General features: G+C 43.0%; 1 protein-coding gene across 1 annotated transcript in view; it reads right to left on the bottom strand.

Annotated features, from left to right (window-relative positions):
• LOC142573036 (nose resistant to fluoxetine protein 6-like) overlaps positions 1–5,039 on the bottom strand; it is a 36,045-nt gene extending 31,006 nt beyond the window's left edge. The window contains exons 1-3 of the mRNA XM_075682537.1: positions 4,920–5,039; positions 4,740–4,827; positions 1,876–1,976 (exon numbers count right to left, since the gene is read on the bottom strand). Coding sequence (XP_075538652.1) covers positions 1,876–1,976; positions 4,740–4,827; positions 4,920–4,986 — 256 coding nt within the window. The 5' untranslated portion in view covers positions 4,987–5,039. The remainder of the gene's footprint in view (positions 1–1,875; positions 1,977–4,739; positions 4,828–4,919) is intronic.
• Between the last annotated feature and the right edge of the window lie 13,573 nt (positions 5,040–18,612).

Raw genomic sequence — 18,612 nt, forward strand, 5'->3', positions numbered from 1 at the left:
AATTACAAGTTCACTGTGCACGGCATATGGTTCATTAGGGCGCGCCATCGAGTATAAGAGAGTGCATGAAAACGACCACCAATGTCAACACGCGCCGGAGACGGCGCCATTTCCAGCCCGCTTCTTCAGCGAAACTCGATTCCGGTCCTTGCTGAACTTCCTTCATAAAACAAACTTGCTCGTATACGCGTGACGTTCTCTGAGTATTTTGTCTCAGAGCTGCCTTTCAAATAAAGAAAAATATATACGCCCGCTTTGGCCAAGCCGTACGCAGGCCAGTAGTCGAAGGTGAGCTTTACTCAAATTCCAGGAAACGATGCTCGAAGGACTTCGATACGAAAAAAAAAAAATGTAATGGCGCGGTTTCATACGACCAGCGCGAGGTCGCGAAGGCGAAATGGAAAACTTCTAAAATTTTTTTTTGCGAGTGAATAACGTAATTCACGTATAATACAACATACGTTTTCTTGGCTAAAAGTACGAACACTGGTTTGTTTCATTGTAAGATTTGTTTAAGCGTGCTATTTCGTAAAAGAAAAGTCGACGTATTTCAGCGATTCTTCCGGCTATAAGCTCCCCGCAGCAGCAGATTCTCACATTGGTCAGCGCCATGTACTACCTCGCGCGTTCCCCGAAATACGTGCAGAGAGGCCATCACGCTCAGAGTCTGCGTGGTGCACAAAAGTATGGACAAGTTACCGAGCGTCAGAGCTGTGCGGAAGTGCAGTTGGCGGAAGATAAGCAGGTGATTAAAAATAAAGAAACAAGAAAGCAAGGCGATAGCGTAGTAGTTAGCTCGCGCTCGGCTTTCAGCTACACGTTGCCCATGAGGCCTCGGTTCGATCCCGCGGTGCTGAGAAAAGTTTTGTTTTCATTCGCCATAAGACGACAGTAAAGGTCAGGATGAGAACGTGGCCTGACAACTACGACAATGGCGTGAGAAGACGGACACAGCAAAACCTATTTTCGAGCTTTCAACTGCTGTCCCACTAAAATGAAAACCAATTGAGATTCCTCCCCCCTCCCCCCCCCCCACGTCCTGGGCTCTTATGTGTCTAAATGACATTGTAACCACATCAATCAGCTGAAGATACCGGAAAGCTAAATAATTTCGATAAACGCACATTACGTAACGTCACATGACATTGAACGTAAGAGGAAACAGTCATTGCTGTTTTAATGTTCAGGGCTATACTGTTTACTAATTCGCTCTCGACGGCCTTGTATAATAGCTGCATGCTTCCTTGCAGCTTGACCTTTTCAATTGTTTTTTTTGTTATTACGGCATGCACTCATTTTGGAAAGACTTTTGCCGCTACTGAAGGAGATGCTTTTGTCAAGGTGCAACAGATGACAAATATAGCAGTGACTGCTGTTTATATCTGAAGGTGACTGTGCGAACTGCTACAAAACCTGTCCATTTCCAGGTGACCTTTCTCTTACGTTTACGTATTTGAGCTATAGACTACGAATTAAACGGTGACATCAAGAAAAAAAATTACGAATCAACCTTATCGAAATAGTCGGGTAAACATAAAAAATAAGACGAGTTTGTTAAGTTGTAGAAACAAATAAATCAAAAACATTGAATCAATATTACCCACAGAGCTGAGCGACTATCACAAAATGAACAGGCTGCTAGACCACCACTTTCAATATCCAATACTAAGCTACGGGAGAGAGAAAAGAAGCTGAAAAGAAAAGACATGGCGGAAAAAAAATATAGGCGCTACAGAGGTTAAATCAAAATAAAATTTCGTAACCTTCATTTGAATGATTTATTATGGAAGACTTAATAGCAAGCAATCAAAAGTTCAATGCAAACGTTACCAGATACCAAAAGAAAGTGAGTGGAGTTGCGAGTATAGAGCTCACGGTTCTCCACGTCCTTCTTGGATCCTCCGTGAAGAAATATCAGCCATAATTCCAAGATAGTTGCTGACAGCAAGAGTAAACCGAGAACACTCAACACGCATCTGTAAATGGGAAACGAGGACAGAAAAATTAGAAAAAAGTGTCCCCGAACACAAAACACAGTTCCCGCTTGGGCTCTCTGCAATGCTAGGCTTATATCAGTGAAAATGCACATACTCCTCTCCAAGGATAAAGTTTACCACGCGGCCTGTGCTTACGGTTCGGCGGCGCACTACGGGAACGGTTTCCGACGTTCGTGCCCCGCCGGGCTGCCTGCTACTGCAAGACCGCGTGAGCCGCAACGTTTGACGCTGTTTTGAGGTGCCACCGGTAGAGCACTCGCTCCTTAATTTGATAACGATGTGCACAACGCAACGAAAGGAATGTTTTCTCATCTTCCGTTAAACTTTATATTTCTTGAGAAATCTTCTGAAAGCCGCTTAGAAAATGCACCAAGACCGTATGACCATAATTCGTAGAAACTGTCGCGTAACAACGGCAGTCGCTGTTCGGTTAGGCTACACTATACTGGGTGCTCAAAATTAAGCTTTATGGTTTTCTTAAAGTTAGGCACTGGGAGGCACGCGAACACCACCGGCGCAAATAAGTTATGTGGCCAGGGGGACACAAAGTGGGATGATAATTGTCGCTGTCACCAGCCAAATTAACTAAAATGGAATAATTAACTCCTTGTGGACTGCCGTAAGTGTGCATGTTTGTATTCAAAAGTTAGAGGCAGTCGTACTTCTACACAGTTTCAATTGGAATAATTCTTATATAGCATGTCTGTGCTCCGAGATATCCGACTCCAAATTTTAATTGTCGTTCGCACGATTACGCATGCAAGAGATTGAGGATCGGCGCAAAGCTCCTCCCTGATGTGACGCGGCTGTTACGTGCGGCATTTAGTCTGACAACGGGGAGGAGGCATAGGCAAAGGTGACAACTGTTTCCCTTCCCATCTCGGCAGGCGAAATCAAGATATGACAGTGTGGTGTGCCGTGCAGCTGCTGCTCTTGATTTCCATAAAACTTACAGTACTTGGAAATCAGCAGTCACTTTATTTGCGTAGCCCGGGCAAGGACTATGCTCGCTCATCTAGTCACCATTACGCACGCGCACTCCCCTCCGGCTTCTCCGGCATGGCAGCTGCCGCCATCGTCACAGGCCGCGCGGTCGCATGCTACGACAGCGGTTGCGGGTTCTTCGATTTTTCATTTCTCCAGCCGTGAGGGGAAGGGGGCAGTTATCATCTTTGCCAATGCCTCCGCCACGTTGTCAGACTAAACGCAGCACGCAACAACCGCGTTACACCAGGGAGGAGATTTGCGCCGATCCTACTTTTTTGCATGCGTAATTATGCGAACGACAATTAAAGTTTTGGAGTCGGATATCTCGGAGCAAAGACACGCTAGAAAAATTATTCCGACTGATACTCTGTAGAAGCACGACTGTCTCTAACTTTTCAATACAAACATACCCACTTACTGCAGCCAACAAAAAGTTAATTACCCAATTTTAGTTAATTGGGCTGCAGATAGCGATAATTATCTCACTTCGTGTCCTCATGGCCCCATAACTTATTTGCACACGTGGTCTTCACGTGCCTTCCAGTGCCTAATTTTAAGAAACCACTAAAGCTTAATTTTGAACATCCTGAATGCGTGCGTACGCGCGCACTATACAGGGTCAACGTAACTCGTGTAAGTCGGTAACTCGTGTACGGTGAAATCCTAGCATAAAATAAAAAATAAAATAAAGTAAACAGAATTAGTTGTTCTGACTAAATCCATTGGGTAGACAAGCGCCAGTTATTTATGTCGCACGCACAGTTCGCACGTACACCGAATGTAGTTTTCCTGCTGAAAGGTGCATATTGCATATGTAGCAAACGACAGTATGCGTCAATGTGCCCCGAAAAAAATATGAGCTACACCGAAGGAGATAATTTCCTCTGACTTGCCACTACAGCTTCTTGGGGGTAAATGTTCGTTTCCTATGACAGCTAACAGCAGGTGTTCGATCGCTCCTAAATCCAATTGTGAAAATAATAAATGAAAAAATGGGTGGATCACCTAATTTCGACATAGAATGGATTTTGGGCAAAATCGGTGAAACGGTTATTAGGGAAGGCATGCAATTCGGTCGCTTAAGATTGTCGCTTAATAGTCGCTCTCGAGAGCGGCCATCACAGAAGGCAGACGACGTCGCACTCACGGACAAAGGCACACATTCCACATCCTATTCACTTCTCGGAGCTATAAATAATGCCATATTCGATGAAGTGATCGCAGAATGATTAGATAAAATTATGAATGGCATGATACCATTTACAGGCACAAAAAAAAAAAATCAGCACGATGCCGCTCGTAGATATGAGGTCTTCCTTCCCCAGCGGGTCGCTCTTCCGGCGAACTCACACTTGCACGTTAGCGTCGCGAAACAAAGGTCTGTATGTGAAATAAGACACGGCGCTTAAGGGTTCTGCGTGATACGTGCGAGCACTCTCCGGCGGCGCGCTGCTTGTGGGCACGGTAAAGAGAAAGCAGCACAGGTTTTTACCAACACTGCATAAACACAGATATGCGTACGCAGAAGGGCAAGGACTGCCAACACCAGTACAGCGGCTAGTGAACACAATCCCTCAAAGGGAATGGACTGTGTTCACTGAATTCGATAACACTTCGTTTACGTCAGCTTGAAGACCCCGTAGGGCCTTCTAGCGTTATTCCTTCTCGCTTTCTCTCCCCCTCTCTTAACCTGTTACTTTCGGTTCTCTCCTTGAAAACGTCATGCAATTGCTTGAAACAAAGAAACGTACTTACATAATGGACAGCTGCAGGTTGGTGAATGTCACGGCCTTCTCAACAGCGCAGGCACTAACCTTCGTGTTTATCTTCAACGGCTTGGCAACTGCGCATAGAAAACGCAAAGCCCTGCACTGCCTTACTGCTCAGCCAGAATTTAGGGAAGGCCGCGAGCAGTTTGAAAGCGTGCTTGCTTACACCTGTCCACCATGTACTTGAGGTCTTTGCCAGAACACTGCGATGGCAAGCAGACGCCGAGGCGCATTCCTCCCACCAACCAGTGACTATAAAACTGTTTCAGGTGAGTCACATTCTGCAAGCGTTTCTGCGAAAAAAATAATAATAAGCAGTGATTTATTAGCAAAGAAAACGAAGGCTCAATTCTCATCCCAATTGTTCGCTTGTAGTGAGGCACTGAAATGGAAAATGTTGAATACTTTCATGTATGTTGGCGTTTTGAAGATAAGGCCTTCTTAGCTGACTTCACACGAGTTTGGTGTGTCTGAGGTCTGAGTATCTTATAAACACTTTCAGAAAAAAAAATCGGCCCTTTCACGCATCCTGAGCGTCGTAGCACGTCGCAAGATGTATCAAAATATAGGTTGCAATAAGTCGAAAAGCGAGAGAGAAAGAGAGAGAGAGAGAGAGAGAGAGAGAGAGAGAGAGAGAGAGAGAGAGAGAGAGAGAGAGAGAGAGAGAGAGAGAGAGAGAGAGAGAGAGAGAGAGAGAGAGAGAGAGAGAGAGAGAGAGAGAGAGAACGTTATCCAAAGTCCTTGCTGGGGTTAAGGGAGGTGGGGGCCGGGAGACTAGCACCACCGGAGCCTCCCTTCCTCAGGCGGCGGCCAGACCTTGAGTCTTGGTGGCGTCATCGGCCAGCCGGACAACCCAGATTTGGTCCTCCGGGCATTCATTGAGCAGCATGGCCTCCCACTGATCGGGTGTGGTGGTGCAGGATTGGTGCTGTGTTTGATGGTGTGTGGTGCTGCGGGGCACGCCCAGATCACGTGGTTGAGGTCTGCACGTGACGCGTAGCATGCTTTGCAGCTCGGTGCGAAGGCATCGGGGTAGACGTGATGATACAGGGACGGTGTAAGAAAGGTGCGCGTCTGTGGTTGATTGATGCTTGTTGAGAGACTTGTCAGGAGGGCGGTATTTGAGGCGGGCTTTACGGTAGTACGTGAGGATCTCACCATAGGGGATCATGCACTCGCGCGCATGGCTCCGCCAGGCCTCGTGATCAAAAAGTGAGAATTAGTCGGAGAGTAGGTAAATCTAACGGTACGCGCGTAATAATCGCCAATATACTAGAAAATTCACCACATTGCACTATACCCCTGAAAAGGGTGCACCGCCGTAGATATAGACATATTAAGGCAAAGCCACCGCACGGCACACTTTTGGGAAATGGAGTGACTCCGCTTGGACTAAGCAGGGCTCGCGCGAGGCAGTGATGTCTGGAAGGCTTCGGTGGTGCACAGAAGAAGCGAGAATTAGTCGTAAAGTAGGTAAAGCCAACGGTACGGGCGTAATTGGCCCGAACATAGTCGAAAACGAACCACATTGCACCATACACTGCACTATCTCCAGGATCGGTCCATTTGGTCTCTTGGTCAGAGTAAGGCTCAACCAAGTGTCGACGCTAAAGAAGACAAGGTGCGTGAAACAATATACGAATAAGATACAAAATGATTGACTAGTGGATACGAAAAAGAGACAGAATAGAGATATATAATCAACGTTTAATCACTGAATCATTTTAACCACCACGTATGTCATTCTTTTCTTTTTTTAGCGTCGACAGTTGGATGACCCTTTCTTTTGTGCAAGAAAAACCCACAAAAGAATTTTAATACGGGTTTCTCAATATTTTATCCGTTCTTTCATGTACTTTCATTGCTTCCTTTTTTGATTAACTATTTTCATACATTGTTTGTACTTGGGTTAAGGTAAATGCGGTGCCTGTTATGTTGTTTACAACTTCATAACAACATGTTCTAAGTTGTACGCAGTTCGCCCATTTTTTCTTCCTTTTCTCTGCAGCTAAAGGGGTGGCCAAAAGTACCTAGGCCACAGCGTGTTCGACAACGTTCACTCTCAAGCAAGTTACGGAGCTCCTGGAGTAATTTTGGCACTCAGAAGCTGTGGGTGGTGAGAAACAGTGTCCCTTCCCGTCTTCACAAAAACCTTGGGGCTCTTATAATCGATACATGACACGCCACATGCTCACGAAGTCAACATATTCGCGTTGCAAATGTTCCCGAAATATTCCCGAAACCTTTAGCATTGGAGCTTTAATTTCGCTAAAGGCTAGGCCATTTGCTTGTGAGTACTGAATTCTACGTAAAAGTAAGAAAACATGTAAATAAACATATACATAACGTTATATTCTTTCAATATAGCTCTATATAATTCTGTTATCCCGGTTATCGTCTAACCACACGTATAGCAGGCGTCAGATGCCATCTGTGCATATCTTTATTACAAGCTGCCCTCCAGTCAGGGCAACACGTACCTGCTCGTGCGTGAAACTTGGAAACTTTTAACCCCCCCATAAATAGGTACCACGCTGCTAAGATCTTGTATAAGATCGTAGTATAAATAAATAAATAAATGAATAAATAAATAAATAAATAAATAAATAAATAAATAAATAAATAAATAAATAAATAAACTCGTCTTCTTTTACTTCAAGCAAAGCTTGACCAATTTGAAATATACTATATTAGATGCTCTTTGGGTACCTTGTATCTGTATCATGATACGTCTAGCAAGACGTGTATCAGTATCTGTATTTAGGATACATGAAATAATGTATCGTGTATCTCAAGATACAAGATGCTGGGGCTATCGCAACATCACCATGCAAAACTCTAAACTTGGCTGAACTTCGCTTTTCAAGCTGATACTGCTGCCACTACGCCACCCAAATAAAACTAAAAGCAGCGACATATTTTTATTGTTTCGCTAGGGACCTCCAGTGAGGTCAGGCGATGAGGTCTGCGCGCCCCTATTGGTGGAGCAGAGTCACGTGGTGGTGCTCGTGCCGTCTCGACAAAAACAAGCGCGCGAACGTTTGCGCGCAGCCGACTTTTTGTTTTTCTTGATTTCTTTGTATTTAGTTGCGTCTGTGCCATGACAATTGTTCGTAGTCACCGCTCTGTGCTGTGTACGCCAATACGTGCGGCGTCTTTCGCGCAAATACTGACGCTGCTACACTGTCGTTATCGAAGTTTCTCTTGCGTGGTGCTTTGTTACGAAGTCTGAAGAAAGCAATAGGGCTGCCTTGCGTCTCTAGTGGCTTTAACAAATTGTTGAAAATATTATACACATGAAAATATAATACTTTGAGCAACAAAGACAAAAATTTCGAGATAGAAAGACATTTCATTGAAATGAAACAAAGTTGGTCGGAGTTAAGATATTTCCGAGCAAACATCTTTTTGTGCGTATGCGTATGCTGCTACATTATAGTATAGATCTATAATAAGAAATTTGCGAATGTATCGAAATATCTTAAGATACAAATGGAAAGTATCGTATCGGATAAAATAATTGCGGTAGTATCTTGTATCTGTATCTCAAATATTTATTTATTTATTTATTTATTTATTTATTTATTTATTTATTTAGCAATAATGTAGGCCTTGACAGGCCCATACAGGGGTGGGCTACAGGGGTATTCACAGTTTCGATCACTATATACAGGACATTTGCACATCAATGTAGTGTTCCGCAACACATCATTCTGGCCAAGTTTCATAAGAGTATATACAACTTCCGCGTTATGGCACAGGATGAAAAAAAAAAGATTCTAATTTGGTTACAAAGCTGGATACACAATCGCTGTCAACAACATCTCGTGGCAAAGAATTCCACAACTCGACGGACGACGGAAAAAAAGATAACTTAAATGTATTGCAACGGGTGACGTATGGTCTGATGTTCTTATCGTGATTTATTCGTTTAGTGTGGCGATGTGGTGGCTGCAGGTACTGATCTTTGTTGATATTCACAGACCCATGATAGAGCATGAAAAGGAACTTCATGGCGGCAACGCGACGCCGACTGGAAAGTTTGGGAATGCCTGCTTGTTTTCTAAGTGCACTGACGCTTTCGTACCGAGAATAATTTGAGTATATAAATCGTAATGCTCTATTTTGTACCCTTTCCAGCCTATCTGCTAAGCACTGTTGGTGAGGGTTCCATACTATGCTACCATACTCTAAGATGGGTCTGACTAAGGTTTTGTAGGCGTTAAACTTTACTTCAGTGGGTGTCATGGCTAATTTCCTTCGTAAAATCCTAGTGTTTTAGACGCTTTTGCACAAGTATTATTAATATGCACATCCCATTTCCAATTACGCGTAAGTGTTACTCCTAGATATTTAACGGTGTCTGTTTGTTTGAGCTCGGACCAATTTAATGTGTAGTTAAACTTCAGTTGCGATTTTTTATGACTGACACTCATACATTTAGTTTTTGATACAGTTATTTTCATGCCCCACTTCTTGCACCATAGAGCAATGTTATTTAATGACATTTTTAGTTTCAGTTGATCATCTGGTCCCCGCACAACTGTGTAAATCACGCAATCGTCAGCGAAAAGACGGATTTTCACCCCATCATCGACACAAGAGCTAATATCATTAATATATATGAGGAGTAATAGTGGTCCAAGCACAGATCCCTGTGGTACACCGGAAACCATTTCGAGGTTCTCTGATTCACTATTATTTATCATGACATATTGTGTGCGGTTTGATAGGTAAGCTTCTATCCATGCTATTACTGTCGAATTAATGCCGATGCGCTTTAACTTGTCAATTAATTGGCAGTGTACGACACGGTCATAAGCCTTAGAAAAATCAATAAATATACTCTCAACTTGTTCTCTGCTATTTATTACTTTCGTGAAATCATGTGTTATTTCTAATAACTGAGTTACTGTCGATAGTCCTTTCTGGAAGCCGTGTTGCATCGAAATTAATAAGTTATTTGCTTCCGAATAACTCATAATCGATTTATTAAGAATGTGCTCCATAAGCTTGCAGCAAGCACTTGTTAGAGATATGTTGTCAACCAGCATTTTATTTCCTTCTTTATGAATAGGGATTATCATTGCGCGAAGCCAGTCAGTTGGAAGCGTGGCAGTTTTTAGTGACTCGACAAAGAGTGCGTGTAGGAAAGGAGATATTTGTTGCGCATAACGTTTTAAAAATACAATTGAGATACTGTCTGGACCGGGCAACTTTATCGAGTCAACCTGTAAAAGCAGGTTTAGCATGCCATCCTCAGTTATTGCTACGTCAGGCATCAAAGAATTAAAAGTTGCTTAGGGCATTCTTACCGCAGTTGTTCTCGTGAAAACAGATTGCAAATATTCGTTGAAATAATTGGCTATTTTGTGTTTATCCTCAACGACTACTCCCGCAACTTCCAATTTCTTGGTGTGGTATTTTGGCTCCGCCAAATAGCGCCAGAACTTTTGGGGTTCAGTTTTCAAAAAGTTTGATAACGTTTCGGAAAAAAATTTACTCCTCGCTGTCTTAATTTCCAACTGCAGTTGACACGATAATGCGAGCACCTCTCGTGTATTGCTTTTGTTATTTCTCTTTCTACGCATTCTTCTTTTCAGGCGAATTAGTGAACGTGTTACCCACGGGGTTTTGCGTTTAATCCTTTTATACCTTGTTGGGATGAAGTTTGATTCGCAATGCTCAATCGCCTTTTCTAGTTTTAACCACAGGCTGTTCACGCATCGTGATGGTCCGTTTGAGAAACTGTCTAAAGCTATATCAACGTAGTCAATTAGACTCTCATCTTCTGCCCTATTATAATCTTTAACTGCTATCTTTGTGGGACTGGTAGTGCGATTAATATTTGTGTTCAAGTCGCGAAGCGTTAATACTAGCATCTTGTGATCAGAGATGCCTTCTTCTACGGTAACTGTTGGACATATTGTGTCTGACAGGAAGGCGAGATCAAGTACCGTACTAGAATTTACTTCCACCCTAGTAGGTTCCTTAACCATTTGGGTCAAAGAGAGACTGAACATTATGTCCAGGAGCCGTTCACAGCTATGCTCTTCCTTGCCGCCAATAGCCGATGCATCCCAATCAATTCCCGAAAGATTGAAATCATTAGATATTAGCTATCTAGTCCGACGGTTAACTTTGTGATGTAGGAAGTCGTGCATTTTTATTAGATATCCTCTGTCTCTCCTGGACGTCTGTAAATGGCACCTATTAGTATTGAAGAATCATTAACTCTTACATTGCACCAAGTACTTTCATGGTTAGCTGTGCTGGTATCTTGCTGGAATGATAAACTTTGTTTAATGGCAATAGCCAACCCACCCCTACGGCCGTCACGATCTAAACGTAGCAATGCGTAGAAGGGAGGGACTATTTCCGAATCGTGTATATCGCAATGTAGCCATGTTTCCGTGATTATGACCACATTGGGGGAGTAAAGTAGCAATAGTTCTTCTAATTTTACAGTTTTATTGACTATACTTCTGGCACTGAAGCTTAGAATCACAAGTGGTGCGAGGGTGCTATTTTGTCAGTCCTGCTGATTGCTCTTACTGCTGTCAGTTTTTTGCCCATAATTCAGTAGAACTCGCTTGTTTTTCGCCACGTCCCACAGGTACAGATCATCATTAACTTTAAGTTTGTTGAACACCAGGTTAACCTTATCACCTTTCTTGCGTTCGTTTTTATATGAGTCCCACAACTTTCGACGTGTTCCTCGGACAGCCGCAGAAAAATCCTCCGATATCGATATGCCGCTGCCTTTCAATTTGAAGCAGTTGCGCAGAACTGTCATTTTTTTTCCGGTAAAATCGTAAAAGCGCAGGATAACAGGTCGTTCACGACGGGCTCTTTTAGAACCAATTCGGTGAATACGTTCTACCGAACGGACCTCAATGCCTAATTTGTCTTCAAACGTCTCTTCTATTACAGTTTGTTCAAGCGCGGCTTTGTCTTCTTCATAGCTTTCCTTTAGACCGAAAATGACCAAGTTATTCCTGCGAGCACGATTTTCTAGGTCACCAATCTTTCTGCTTAACTGTGTGAATTCTTTTTGGATGACGCCGACTGCTTGTACACATTCTTATACGCTTTCGTGGTCTTGCCGTAATGTAGCAAATTATGTTTCTATTTCAGTCAACCTGCGTTCCACACCCTGCAAACCAGATTGGAGTATACGTTGTGATGCCTTAATCTCGGTCACCATTCTGTGTATCCCATCCAGTTTATCCGGACCAGGGTTTTCCTCTACATCACCACTAAGTTTCAACAACAATTTGCCCAGCCCTGGTTCAGACATTGCCAAAATCTGTAGGCGTCGCTGTGAGCCATCCCACCAATTTGGAGTCTTCGCCACTGGTATATCGCTTTAAAATAATTTTCTGGTGCTTAAATTAGGCGCCTTCGGTAAAGGTAATTTATATGCTGTTTGAGAAGTATGTGTACATACTCTACCCTATAAACTTGACATTGTATCCGTTTTAAGAGCCCTCTGTTTTTGCTGCAATCTATGCTTTTAGCGAGTTACAGAATAAATATCAAGCACGAATGACCAAGGAAGTAGCGGACGCGACTGCTTGCCTGCGCAGATCTCAATCTCGACTGAGATACTTTTGCATACAGGACGGATACATATATAGTACGCTATAACTAACGCTCCCAAGCTGCCAAGAGTTAGCTATTGCTAAATACCTCTTGCCAACATGCAGATAGACCGACTTTTGTTTTTCGTAGGCATTACGTATTTTTGTCTTTGTTTGACCCGTACGCGCTTCTTACGACGCCTAGCTAGCAAGCAGTATAGCACCCCATTCCTTACTATCTCCGTGCGTTTCCTTTACTTGCGCATCAAGGTCACCTTCGCTTAACATCGAACGGTACTGAAGCCTCCAGTGGTGTTATCGCCCCAAGCCGATGCGTCGGCACGCGCACAGCCCGCACTGAAGCGCATGGTTTACCCTGACGGGCAGCGGGTACTGGTCGAGGGACCTCTGCAGCACGTCCAGCCACTGGTCGTTCAGCTCAGGCTTGACGTACAGCGTGCAGTACTGGCCCCGGAAGGCGGTCGACTCGTCGTCGGCGCCCGGCACCGCGATGGACAGGCATTCGTCGTACGACCCCAAGGCGCCACTCGAACCTTCCAGCAAACCGGCCGGCGGCCGACCCATGGAGTCCAGAACTGCGATCCACAAATCGTTCGAGAAAGAGATGGCGCGTGTAAAGTGGACGCGCGAACCGGAGTCGCGTTCCACCTCGTTTCTCTCTCTCGTTCTTCCTTTCTTTGCTAACGATTTAACGGCCACTCCTTTCAGTGGCGTCGAAAAAGAGCGGGTAATTTAGGCATTCACCGCTCCTCTGCCCCCTCGCCGCCATTTCCGCTCTTTCAAGCACATTCGATGCACTCGGTTTCTTTGGATCATATACAGCTGAGCATCACTTCCCTGAATTCATTACTGGCTCTCTAACATGCACAATGCAATGACAATTATAACATCTTATTACCTAATTAGCGCATATTATCAGGTAAAAAAATGGCCACAAGGAGCTTTAACGTAACTACTGTTCTAAACGAGCCAGAATACGAAACGACTACGAGCCCGAACATTCCCGAAATATTTAGCGTTGGAGCTTTAATTTCACTGAAGGCTAGGCTATATGCTTGCGAGCACTGAATTCTACGTAAAAGGAAGAAAATATGTAATTAAACTTAGACATAACATTCAATTAGTTCCTCATAGCTACATCTCGTTCTGTTATCGTCCAACCACACGTATCGCATGGGTCAGGTGCCATCTGTGCATATCTTTATTACAAGCTGCCCTCCAGTCAGGGCAACGCCTGCTTTTGCCTGAAAATACCCTTCTCTCGGTACTCGTTCTGATGCTTTCCATTACATGAATACGCCTCAGTGGTGTGATTCAAATACAAAATACAAACGACAAGATTCGTAAGGCATACTAATTGCGCGTGTACAGAAAAAGTACACGAGCATATATAGACATCGTTTTCCGACCTTGCGCACCAACAACTTTTCAAGTTTGAATAATTATCATACTTTTCCGCCATTTAGCTGCAGACGTAGTCGTGCCGACGTCCTCGTTTTATACAAAGTTACACATCAAATGAATGCATGTTCGGATCTACTGGCTTCTGTTTCACTGCGGGTTCCACAGAAGGTTACCAAGGACAGGGATCCTTCCATGTTCGTGACTCTTTCATCACGCACTCGCCTCTCCACAGAATAGAGATGTTGACATCTTTCACAACGTGCTGTCTTTTTTCTGTTCCCAGTATCGCGATTTCATATGAGCATTCTTTCTAGCTGAAATCATCTACTGTCTTCTTTTACTAGATACTTGCACACGGGCACGTGGAACTGGGTATGCTCTCGAATAAACAACTTGGGCCACTTGGTATGTGTAAATGGCCACGTGGCACTGGATATGTTTCCGAAAAGAAAACTTGGGCCACTTGGCATACGCAAATTGGAGCATGGCACTGAGTATGTTTCCGAATAGACAACCTGGCGCACTGGGTATGTGCAACTTGGTATGTGCCACTGGGTAAGTGCCCGAACTTACAAGTAGAACAAAAGGCAAAAAGTTAAGCCCGCAGCAGCTGCAGAGTGCAGAGAAAGAATTGAACAAAATTGGACTAAAGCGTGCAATGAGCCAGGAGAGTTCAGCTACAGAGAAGTGGAGATGATGTCGGCAACAAAAATTGAAGTCGGTCGCAGAGAAGTAATGAAGTTATCAAGAGAAGTAGCCGAGTGTGAAGACAAAAGTTAAATGAACAAATGCAATTAAAGGAAAAAAAGCAATTCATTGAGCGAGATGCACTGACCTACATAGAAAGGAAGAAGTGGAGACATTTCAGTAAACAGACGGGAAAGCTTAGCTTATCACCGATTCCCTACATATGCGTGGGATCCGTCAATAATAATAATAATAATAATAATAATAATAATAATAATAATAATAATAATAATAATAATAATAATAATAATAATAATAATAATAATAATAATAATAATAATAATAATAATAATAATTTATGCACCACAAGAACAAATACATAGTAGGCGGGTCTATCGAAGCCTAAATGGCTTGTGTGACTAGGCCCGGCAGCGCCGGCAACAGCGATGAGGTCAGCGCATGTACGTACATACAGGCGCTACCTTAGTGCCGACAAAACATTGTGCAAACAAAAGGAAAATTAAATACATGTAATGTATCTAATTGTATCATTACATGCAATATCAATAACAATAATAATAATAATAATAATAATAATAATAATAATAATAATAATAATAATAATAATAATAATAATAATAATAATAATAATAATAATAATAATAATAATAATAATAATAATAATCAGCCTATTTTATGTTCACTGCAGGACGAAGGCCTCTCCTTGAGATCTTCATTACCCCTGTCCTGCGTCAACCGATTCCAACTAGGGCCTGCGAATTTCCTAATTTCATCGCCCCATCTAATCTTCTGCCGTCCTCGACTGCGCTTCCCTACTCTCGGCACCAATTCTGTAACTTTAATGGTCCATCGGTTATCTAACCAACGACCTGCCCAGCTCCATTTTTTTCACTTAATGTCAATGAACATATCGGCTATCCCCGTTTGCGCTCTTATCAACACCGTTATCTTTCTGTCCCTTAACGTTACGCCTAACATTCTTCGTTCCATCGCGCTTTGCGCAGTCATTAACTTGTTTTCGAGCTTCTTTGAGAGCCTCCAATTTTCTGCCCATATGTTAGCACCGGTAAAATACACTGATTGTACACCTTTCTTTTCAATGATAATGGTAAGCTTCCAATCAGGATCTGACAATGTCTGCCGTATGCCCTCCAACCCATTTTCATTCTTCTGTAAATTTTCTTCTCATGATCAGGGTCTCCTGTGAGTAATTACCCTAGGTAAACGTACTCCTTCACAGACTCTAGAGGCTGACTGGCGATCCCGAATTCTTGTTCCCTTGCCCGGTTATTCATCATTATCTTTGTCTTCTGCATATTAATCTTCAGCCCCACTCTTGCACACTCTCTGTTAAGGTCCTCAATCATTTGTTGTAACTCGTCTGCACTGTTGCTGAATAGTACAATGTCATCTGCAAACTGAAGGTCGTAGAGATATTCGCCGTTGATCCTCACTCCTAAGCCTTCCTAATTTAATAGCTTGAATACTTCTTCCAAGCACGCAGTGAAAAGCATTGGAGAGATTGTGTCTCTTTGTCTGACCTCTTTGTTTATAGGTATCTTCCTACTTTTCTTAAGGAGAATTAAGGTAGCTGTGGAATCTCTGCAGATATTTTCCAAGATATTTACGTGGGCGGTCTGTACTCCTTGATTACCTTATGCCTCGATGACTGCTGGTATCTCTACTGAATCAATTGCCTTTTTGTAATCTATGAAAGTCATATAACGAGGCTGATTGTATTCTGCGGATTTCTCGATTACCTGATTGATGACTTCGATGTGATCCATTGTAGGGTATCCTTCCCTGAAACCTGCTTGTGTCCTTGATTGACTGAAGTCCAGTGTTGCCCTTATTCTATTGGAGATTATCTTGGTGAATATTATATGCGATACTGGAAGTAAGCTAATGGACCTATATTTTATTATACTTCAATTCTTTAACGTCTCACTTTTTGTGGATTAGTATAATGTTGGCATCCTTCCAGTTTTCTGGAACCCTTGAAGTTGATAGACAGTTCGTATAAAGGGCCGCCAGTTTTTCAAGCATTATGTCTCCTCCATCTTTGATGAAATCGACTGTTATTCCATTTTCTCCTGCCTCTTTTCACCGTTTCATGTCTTGCAAGGCCCTTCTAACTTCATCGCTACTTATAGAATGAGCCTCTGTAACCCGTTCATTGCTACTTCGAATGGACATACCGTGGTAGCTCTGGGTACTGTACAGGTCAGTATGCAATTCTTCCGCTGCTTTTACTATATCTTTGAGAATGCTGATGATATTACCTTGCTTATCTTTCAGCGCATACATCTTGGTTTGTCCTATGCCAAGTTTCCTTGTCACTGATTTCATGCTGCGTCCATTTTTTTACAGCTTCCGCAGTCTTTCACACGTTATATTTTCGAATAACCCTTATTTTCTCCTTGTTGATCAGTTCTGACAGTTCCGCGAATTCTGTCTTATCTCTTTAGTTGGACACTTTCATTCTTTGTCGTTTCTTCATTAGGTCCCTAATTACTTGGGAGAGCTTGCCTACTGGTTGCCTTGGTGCCTTGCCTCCCACTTCAATTGCTGCCTCTGAAGCCAGCCTAGTTACGGTTTCATTCATTACCTCTATATCATCTTCATCTCTGTGTTTTAAGGCTGCATATTTGTTTGCAAGTACCAGCCTGAATTGGTCCGCTTTTACCCTTACTGAGTCTAGGTTGGTCTGTTTCTTCTTGACCAATTTTGCTCTTTCTCTCTCCAAATTGAGGTGAATCCTAGCCCTCACTAACCTATGATCACTGCACTTTACCCTGCCTATCACTTCTACATCCTGCACTATGCTGGGATCAGCAGAACGTATGAAGTCAATTTCATTTCTTGTTTCACCCTTAGGGCTTTTCCAGGTCCACTTTCTGTTGCTACGCTTCCTGAAAAAGGTGTTCATTATTCGAAGCTTATTCCTTTCTGCTGCGAATTCTACCAGCATATCTCCTATAGCGTTCCTGGAATCGACGCCGTAGTTGTCAATTGCTTGTTCACCAACCTGCTTTTGCCCCACTTTTGCATTGAAGTTGCCCATTACTACAGTATACTGAGCTTGCACTTTTCTCACCGCTGATTCAACACCTTCATAAAACTGATTTATTTTATCATCATCATGAATGGAGGTTGGAGCGTACGCTTTTACTACCCTTATTCTATACCTGTCATTAAATTTTATTACGACTACTGCTACCCTTTCAATAATGCTGTATAATTCGTTAATGTTGCCCGCTATCTCCTTATGGGTTAGGAATCCTACCCCGTATTGCTTCTTATCTGGGAGTCCTCTATAGCAGAGGACGTGGCCGTTAGTCAGCACAGTATAAGCCTGACCAGTTCTAACCTCACTAAGGCCAATGATATCCCAAAAATGCCTGATAGTTCCTCAAAGAGTCTTGATAAGCCAGCTTCACTCGCGAGAGTTCGGGTGTTATACGTTGCCAGGTCAGATCAGGTCCAGAAAAAGTTTCGAAGCATATATCATCACCGTTGTGCTAAAACGGACACTGCACCTTGTTCTAGCACATCTTGAAGGGGCAGCGCAAAAAGACGATGACAGAAGGCAGGAACACACAGGACAGCGCTGTCATCGTCTTCTTGCGCTGCCCCTTCAAGATGTTCAACCAGTACCAACTCGCCCAAATGTCGATCCTTCTACAGTATTGTTCTAGCACTGTTAGATTATTGCCATTGCCTTTACATCGCTACTGACGTAATCACGCTTACTTTCTGTTTCTTTTCAAAGTCTTTCATGGTGTCCTTACCTGCCCCGAACTCCTCACTTATATCATGTTTCGTACTCTGCGCAAGATCACCAAAGAACCTAGACCTTTCCGTGTTCCTGCATGTCATCACCAACACTCAACCGTTCACAAAATACGGAGTCTTTATAACGCTTATTTTCATGGTATCGATATTTTTTCATAACTCGCTGTCATTGTTCTTTTCCGAGCTTTGCGTTGTTGTGTCATAGTTTCACAGATTGTTCAACTGCCATTCCTCTCCTTTTTTCTTTTGTATTCGCCTTGCGCCTCGTTGTATGTACAGTCCTCTTTTCGAGCTTGTTCTTTTTCATTCATTGTTTTTTTTGCTTATATTCCCCTTCAGTTTTCTTTT

The sequence above is a fragment of the Dermacentor variabilis genome, chromosome 1, assembly GCF_050947875.1.
Source record: "Dermacentor variabilis isolate Ectoservices chromosome 1, ASM5094787v1, whole genome shotgun sequence".
NCBI classification, from domain to species: domain Eukaryota; kingdom Metazoa; phylum Arthropoda; class Arachnida; order Ixodida; family Ixodidae; genus Dermacentor; species Dermacentor variabilis.